Source organism: Bos grunniens, chromosome 18 (assembly GCF_055505025.1).
Source record: "Bos grunniens cultivar Pamir isolate PY7600 chromosome 18, Bosgru_T2T1.0, whole genome shotgun sequence".
Classification (NCBI taxonomy): Eukaryota; Metazoa; Chordata; class Mammalia; order Artiodactyla; family Bovidae; genus Bos; species Bos grunniens.
The window spans coordinates 14,769,912-14,778,439 of record NC_141182.1 but is presented as its reverse complement, the minus strand read 5'-3'; the positions used below and the strand labels follow the sequence as shown (position 1 = coordinate 14,778,439).

Sequence of the window (8,528 nt, the reverse complement as noted above, 5' to 3'; positions counted from 1 at the left end):
GTGAAGCCGCGGAGGGGAGGAGGGCAGGAGAGGGGGAGGAGGGCAGGAGAGGGGGAGGAGGGCAGGAGAGGGGGAGGAGGGCAGGAGAGGGGGAGGAGGGCAGGAGAGGGGGAGGGAGGGGCGTCCCGCGGAGGGGGTTGGCAGGCGGGAGAGGGCGCGGAGCTGGGCTTGAGGCGGGGATGGACAGGCCAGGATCGGGGTGCTGGGGGAACGCAGAGCCGGGAGGAGGTCGGGGGAGAGTCCGGGGGAGGGGGCAGGGGTGCGCAGGGTCGACCCGCAGAGGGGCGCCCGGGGTGGGGGCCACCTGTGGAGACGTGGTCCTCCTCGCCCGGCCCGCGAACCCACACTAGGCTCTCAACACGCGTGTCATGCCAACATCCCGCCCAAGCCCCACCGCGGTGACTGCGGGGGAGCCGGAGGCCAGTGACTCCCGGAGGCTCAGGCGGTGCTGCAGAGCCAGCTGGCCAAGTCACCTCGGGAGTCACCACTCCGTGAAGAGAGCCAGGAAGACCCGCGGTAGGAAGCACTTAAGTGTCCCTTTTCCAGCGGAGACACGCGTCAGTGTTGACAGCTCTGGCGTTTCCGTGGAACGCGCGGGGAGCTCCATCCTTGGCCGGGAGCTCCGGCTCAAAGGCGCCCCCGCGGGCTCTTCCGCCCTGGTTGCACGGGGTCAGAGTCACATGGCCAAAATACACTGGTAGGTGAGGCAAGAAAGGCGACGGTCCCCACCCTGGATAGCACATGGCCTAGATTCCTGAATTTCTCCTTGCGGGCGATTCTCTCAGGTCTGTAGTGGAACTTGGGACTGGAAAGTTCCTGGGAATTCTCAACAGCTGAAGATAGAAATCACAGCAGAGTTGTAATGTCACCTCATTGAAGACTTGTAGGCGGCCCTCCAGGGCCCTACTCTCAGATAACCCCAACTGGCATTTTCATCTTCCTAAAAAAGGAGTTTGTACAGATGAATCAACCGTACAAGTTTTGGTGTCCAATAGCTGGGCACTTTCACAGCTTTCCTGGTTCTTGGCGCTTATGCAGGCAGAAACCAGGCAGTGCCACCACTGTGGAGAAGGTGGAGCCTGGGGCTCCAAGAACTGCAAGCACCGGGACTCAAGTTAATCTTCCTGCCTAGGGACCCTGGTGGCCCGGTGGTGAAGAGTCCATTTTGCAATGCAGGGGACGCAGGTCTGATCCCTGGTCAGAGAACTAAGATTCCACATGCAGAGCAACGAAGCCTGCACACCACTAGAGTCCTTGTGCTGCAAGAAAAGATCCTGCATGACAGCTAAGACCCGATCTTCTGCCTAATCTTCACCCACTGGAACCCCCACCCATGGTTGTCAGTAGAGGTCAGGGAGAACCTCCAGGTGTGTCTTACCACAGTGGGGAGTTCCCAGACAGTGGTGAGGTAAGGCCCAGACTCAAAGGACACAGAGCTGTCCTCCCCCATGTGGCTGTTCCCCATGGACCCACACAAGGGGTGCTTTCAGACTCTGTGCAGGTAAAGTCTTCCATTCAGACCACCACTAACTCACTGGAAGTTAGGGTCACTGCTCCTACCTTAGGCAGAGCCACCCCCTGCCTCCTGCTGGCATGAGCCTCTCACAAGGGGCACCCTAGTCCCAGGGCAGAAAGTGGCAAGTACTCTAACTGGAAGGTGCTTGGGTTGTAGCAAAAGTACCTTTCTTGGTACTTCTTCAAAGGGCCTCAATTTCCCTAACTGAGGGTCTTGTTTGATGAGGACAGGCCTTGGTAAGGACCTAGTTGTTCACTGGGAGAAAACAAACAAACAAACAAAAAAGCACACCATGAGAGCTGTGAGTTAAGTTTATCTGGAGTGGGGCAGCATCAGACAGCTGTACAGAACTGCCTCTAAGAGGCAGGGGAAGGTCAGTATGTACATGATTTGAGTGAAGGGGATGTGCAGTCAGGCACACATTTTGCCAGAGGCTTGGTGCTAGTCACAAGCAGATGTCACAGTGCTTTTACTGCTTTTCTAGACATGAAGACATATAAGAATTGGGCTTTAAAAAAAAAAAAAAAGAATTGGGCTTATAAAATCTTCTGAAAATAACTACCTGAAGACCTGTTATGCCAATTTGTACTTGGCGTAGTGATGACTCACATCTACCTGATCCAGGGGCCCTGCAATCAATCACCCGTGTAAGGTACAAGACCATTTCTGATCTGTCATTATTTTTTCAAGGATCCCTGTGCACTTTAGCCAGCGAGATTTACAACACTGGGGTTTTACTCAAAAAAAAAAAAAAAAAAGATTTGTTAGGTTCTACTTCTGCATCTCAATATCTGAAGGTTTGTCTTTCTAGCCGTAGCAAATTATGAAAACAGAAGCATCAGGCAGCTCTCGAGATGCCCCTAGAAACCATTTTGTTTTTTTTCCTGCCAGGTCACTTTCCACACATCTCCCAAAAAAGTCCCAAATGAGCTCCAGAAATGGACACAGGTAAGCAGCAGCAGCCTGCAGGTGGTGGCAGTGAGAGGGGTGTCACGGGTGTAGCCTAGGAGTGTAAGCACGGCTTCTAAGTCAGTAAAGGGCAACAGAGTGACTCCGCCAGACTGAAACTGATCAACCAGATGCAGCGGGTTCTGATCTGGTTGGTGGGCACACACAGTGGTTACAAGTCAGAGTCAAGGTGATCACTTCCTTCCTGGAGTGGAGAGCCAAGCCCCACCCATACTTTAATAAAAACTCGTGTGGGTAACTCTGCCACTGAGGGAGGGCAGACCCAATACCTGGTTAAAATGGGAATGGGGTTCATCCCAGTAGAAAGTGGCTTTCAAGTCAAACATGGAGCTCTTTGTCCACCAATAACACTACACGGAACTAAGTCGAAGAAATGTTAGTTCTTCCATAACCTGAAGTTGCCCCCTAGATTTTAGAAATGAAATTTTAGTGTATTTCCAGCTGTTCAAAGTCTCAACAAGAAACAGAAACTGACGGGTCAGTCATGAAGCCAACAGGGAAAGCGTTGGATCCAGATCAATTCTACAATGATGGGATCAGCCATAGCCCACTCTGAAGCCGTGTCCTTCACCCTTCATGTCCAGTACACGAGGAAGGCTGTCAGTCACCATGGGCTGTGCTTGGGGTCAGAACTGAAACCTTCAGTGCAGTGACTAATCCACCAGTACTTGGACTAGCACACTCCCCAGATACTCATAGTGTAGGCTGTTCATTCACACATATTTGCTGAGTACTAGGTGTTCATGTCTTAAGACTGGGAAGATCAGTCTGAAAAACCTGACCAGGTCCCCCTAAGAATCCCCCAGGTCCTCAGGGGCAAACAGCCACAGGGAAACATCGTCACTGCAGGTGGGAAACGGACAGATGGCTACACAACCCCACTGGCTGTTCGCTTTTCTCACGCTCTGTGTCCGACGCGCTAAGGGAATTACAGATAAGTGTCTGTGCCAGGGCAGAGCAATCAGAGGGGTGGGTGGCTCATGACTGCCACTGGCCAGAGGTTAAAATCTCCAGGAATTATACCGCTGAGCATCTTAGCAGAATAGAAACTAAAGGATCCTGGTTTGGCCCCTGGACGCCAAAAAGTTAGAGCTGTAAGTACAGGTGCCATGTGGAATACACGTACGTGACTCCAGGAGGACAGTGTAGGGCTCCACGGTGACACACTGAGAGCAGGCTGAGAGTTCAGAGACAAAGGTCAGAGTGAGTCAGGCATATAAGCAACTAGGTTAAATGTCAAACAATGTGAGATGAAAGCCCAGTTAACTCCCCTAGACAGAGGCAGAGCCACTTCACCTGTTGTGAGGGAAGCAGAGACTCTCAGCTTGTACCGAATTCCACTTCAGCCTGAAAAACAGGTCGGCTTCTCCCAGGGGATCTGTGCACACTGGACGCTGTGAGCAACCAGGCCCCTGAATGCCTTCTCTTGTCACCATCCTTGCAGAGAGGCAGGGCTCAGGGGTCTGGGAGGAAAAGCTGAAATTCAAGAGGCTGTGGTTTGTGCTTTAGGTTTATTTTAGGATAATGATAAAGGCCATGAATTCCCAGGGGTGCTGGATTCAGCTAGGCTGTGCTTGATCTCTAAAAGGAGCCAACACAGCTCCGGGGGAAGGGCACTGGGGCTGGGCGTGACTACAGATTTCTAGGCTGGTACTAGCAGGAAGTGGGGACCCAGAGCTAAACCAAGGTGGTTAGAGGAAATCCCACAAGACTACAATGGAGGGGAAGCAGACAGAGCTGTTCTGCAGAGGGGACAAGGACGGGGCGCTTATGGAGGTGCTTTCTCTGGATTCCCGATCAGCAGCTGAGAAAACACTCAAGAACACCGTTTGCTTCCCACTGGTGACCCTGGCGGTCATTGCAAAATTTGGGGTTTCTTTACGTTGTGAAAATGAACAGAAACCTCATTTAAAATGGAGTCAGGTGACTTTCTTGGTGGTACAGTGGATAAGAATCTGCCTGCCAACGCAGGGGACACAGGTTCAATTCCTGGTCTGGGAAGATTCCACATGGCGAGGAGCAACTAAAGCCCGTGCACCTCAACTGCTGAGTCTGCGGGCCTAGGGCCTGCATGCCACAGCTAGAGAAGCCACCACAATGAGAAGCCCAAGCTCTGCAAAGATGAGTAGCACCCACTTGTCACAACTAGAGAAAGTTCACTCGCAGCAACAAAGACCCAGAACAACCAAAAATTAAATAAATAATTTTAAAAAATAAATAAAATGCAGTCAGGGACTTCCCTGGTAGTTCAATGGCTGAGACTCCACACTCCCAATGCAGGGGGTCTGGGTTCAATCCCTGGTCTGGGAACTAAGATCCCACATGCCTCGGCAACTAAGCCTTTGCACAACTACTGAAGTCTGCAGGCTCTAGAGCCTGTGAGCCACAATTACTTGCAGAGCCTGGGCTCTGCAACAAAAGAAGCCACTGCAATGAGAAGCCCAAGCACCGCAACTACAGAAAGCCTGTGAACAGCAATAAGGACCCAAGGTAGCCAAACAGGAAGGAAGGAGGGAAAAAAATGACTAAATTTAAAGGAAAATAGCCTGGTGGGCTGCCTTCTATGGGGTCGCAGAGTCAGACACGACTAAAGTGACTTAGCAGCAGCAGCCCCTAAATAATGCAGTCTATCAGTGGATGCTGGGAAGGCACAGGCTCCAACGATGTTTTGGAAATACTTAGTTACAGCCCCTTCCCCAGAGAAGGTCCATCCAGCACAGGGGACATGTGGGTCACGACAGTGGCACGTTTGACGTGCTTCAAGTAACTGGTATCTGCTCTCCACTGTTCTTTGAAGCAGGCGGGTGAGGACTGCCATGATGGGCAGTGACGGGCAGCCCTGGTGTGTGTGTGTGCATGTGTGTATTGAGGCTCCTACAACCTACTTCCCTGGCAGCCCCACCCAGGGTCTGTCATCTTGAATCTGACACACTCACACTTGAACTCTGGGCCTGTCCTGTTATTGTCTCTCAACCATCCTCCCAGTGTTGCCACCTCTCAGCTGATGTATGTGGGTAGGTATGTGATGTGTGTATATGATATATGTGTGTGATGTATACATGTATGCATATGGCATCTCAATGTATGTATGCGTACGATGTTCGTGTATACAACACGTGTAAACATATGATATACTCCTATGATGTATGTGAATATGACATGTGTATGGGGTACGTGAATATGTATGTGTCATACATACACGTGCATATGGTGTATCAATGCACACACACGATGTTTGTGTGTATGATGCACATGTACATATATGATGTACAAGTATACGGTATGATGTATGTGAACATAATGTGCTTGTGGGTACAATGTATGTGTATCTCTGCATTCCCACGGGCTCAGGTTAGAAAACTCTGCACTTCTTCCTCAGCTGGGGGATCAACCTTTGAGGCAGGAATCGATCTCATCACTTCTCTTCACCTCAAGGCCTCCGCTCTGGTCAAGCCCCTGTTCCACTGCCGAATGATGGCCTGAGTCCATCTCAGCCGCCTCTGCCTCCCCACAGTCTCTTTTCAACCAGCTGCATAACTTGGGACATGCACCTGCCAGGGTTCTGCTCTCTGGGCCTGGAGGCAAGGTCTTCTCAATACTTATAAGGCCACGTGGGTGCTCCCCTCCTCAGCAGTGTGCTTAGTGCTTCATCATGTGCCTGTGGCAGTTCTGGTGTCAGCCAGCCTTGTCCCCTCGTTTACAGGTCACTGGCAGCTGGATTGCCTGTGATGGCCTAATTTGCAGGTTCTGGCAGTGGGCAGGCAGCTGGCCAGGGACTGCTGGCTGAGCGGCTGCCTCTCCTCCATGTGTCTGGTCCTTGGTGGGCTGGTTCAGGCTGTTCTTTTGAGGGTTGCTGGAGGGTCCCTAACTCTCAGCATGAGCTCCTTTCAAACTCCTGTTTGCATGTCACTCGCATACCATCACCAGCCCAAATGGAAAGGACAGAGACAGAGGGGGAGGACTTCTGGCCATATTTTGCAACCCACAAGACCCACCTCCCTCGGACCCTTGTTTACTCAAGTTCAACAGCCCCCATGGAGGGGTGGGGCAGCAGGAGTGGTGGTCACGGCCTGCACCCACATTCCAGCCACCTGGAAAAGGTTCAGCGGGTGGCAGTGAGCGCTCTCTGAGGGCATCCGTCACCCCGTCTTCACGGCCGAGGAAACCACGTTGCCTGAAAACCTGGACACAGAGACTGGGGTGCACGTCAGTGTCTGCGCCCAGTCCAGGCACATACCCATTGAATCCCTGTAAATGCCTAAGTGGGCTGAATATTGGGAGCATCTTTCTAACAAGAGGACTTTACGGGACAAGAGCTGGTCACCATGGTTACAAGCCCGGATTTCCAGTCCTCCTCCCCACATCCTCCTGAGAGGGGCGAGGGGGATGGAAATGGATTTCAGTGGGAGACCCCTGTTGTGCGACCCCGGCGTGCGCGGCCTCGCGGTGACACTTCGCTTAAGTCTGGGGAGAAGGAGGGAGGGGCAGCCTCAGTACAGCCGCTGGGCTCCGCGGGGTCTCGCGCGCAGACTCGTCATCCTCGGTTTCCTACAGGCGGCGCGGTTCTGGCGTCTCCGGAATTTGGGGTTGTCGGTTGTTTCCTCACGCACAGCTCTGCTCACCTCGTCAGGAATAACGCAAAAGGGATAGCACAGTCTTCTCCCGGTGGTGACATCTGACTCAGGCCGCTAACTTCCGCCTTCAGTCGGACCTAAATAAATGCCACAGACACGGTTGGCCCCTGTCTCCCGCCACCTGCAAGATGGCCGCCTCAGCCCCGGACAAGATGGCCGCCGAGTCTCCGCCCCCGAGGTGGGTGTGACCTGGCAGCTGGCAGCCAATGGGCGCTCGCGTCTGTCCGCAGCCAATGAGAGGGCAGCGCGGGCAGGACCCGTAGAGCCCTGGACCCGCGCTCTGTTTGAGAGATGTCAGCCCCCGGGGCCCGGGTCGCCGCCTCGGATCAGGGGCCTGGGGTCCGCAGGAGAGCGTGGGCTGAGCTGCTGGGTAGGTGGGCGCGGGCCCCAAGACTCCTTCCCCCCCGAACCTTCTTCTGCCCATCCTCGTCCCCCTTCATCCTGATCCCGGAGCCCTGATCCCTCCACGCTCACCCGAGCTTCCCATTCTGGCAGCCCTCTGTCCACTCTGTCCTACGTGCGGTCACGAGGGGGCGATTCCAGAAGGTAGAGACGTAAGATTCACCTCCCCCACCCCCCAGTAGCCTGGATGACAATAATTGTTCAGCTCCGCTCAGCCCGAGTCACCTTAACATCTTTGAAAGGATCAATCCCAAGAACGTAGCTTTGGTACAGTCCTAAACAGCTAAACTAGACTTTGCTCAGATTTCATCAGTTTTCCCCGTAAAAGTCCTTTTTCTGTCCAGGCTCCCACGTGTCAATTACTCCCTTTTCCTTGGTCCCTGCGTGGGTGACAGTTCCTGGGTCCTCCTGACCTGGGCGTTTGAAGGAGTGCCCCTCTGTTGGGTGTGCCTGATATGTCCTAGGATTAGATTAAGCTTGTGCGGTTTTTGGCAGGAGTCCCATGGACATAACGTTCCAGGGTGCATCACCTCCAGGGGTACAGCGTGTCACGGTGTTTCCTTGCCTGAGTTTTTAAGGAGTGCTGTAATTTTTGTGAAACTGATTTTCTTCCCTAGAGGGAAGAGTTGAGAGGCAGAAACTGAGTCCCGAAGGGGAGGAGAAGGTGAGAGAGTCAGCCGTGCGCCTCCTGAGAAGCCATCTAAACCTGAATGACCTCATTCTGGAGGTGAGAGGCAGTTGGCTTCGCCTTTGTAAGCACATTTGGGTTGCAGGTTTTCGAGCCTCTCAAAGGCATCACCTTTATGAAGAGACACCTGCAAGACTTGTGAGTATCTGGGAGGAGCACCCACTAAATGCTGTCCAGGTGAGAAAAGTAATCAGGAGCATATATCTATTTGGAGGTAGAATAGTCCAGAGAGGAGTCTGGTAATTCTCAAAGGTTTTAGTAAGTTTCACCCTAAAATTTTCACCTCAGATTATTTGGGAATTGCACAGTAGGCAAGCAC

At 52.9% G+C, this 8,528-nt stretch overlaps 1 protein-coding gene across 13 annotated transcripts in view; it reads left to right on the top strand.

The window, feature by feature from the left end:
* Window positions 1-8,528, top strand: part of FANCA (FA complementation group A) — a 46,726-nt gene that overhangs the window by 137 nt on the left and 38,061 nt on the right. For 12 of the 13 annotated variants that reach the window (XR_015145380.1, XR_015145383.1, XR_015145381.1 and 9 more), the window contains exons 1-2: window positions 7,354-7,489; window positions 8,139-8,248. Coding sequence is in view for 3 of the 13 variants with exons in the window: in XM_086350405.1 (XP_086206531.1) it covers window positions 7,411-7,489; window positions 8,139-8,248 (189 nt within the window). In the remaining 10 variants the exon portion in view is untranslated. Of the gene's footprint in view, window positions 1-2,407; window positions 2,465-7,115; window positions 7,298-7,353; window positions 7,490-8,138; window positions 8,249-8,528 lie in introns of those variants that run through there. The other variant, XM_086350406.1, reaches the window with a different exon arrangement.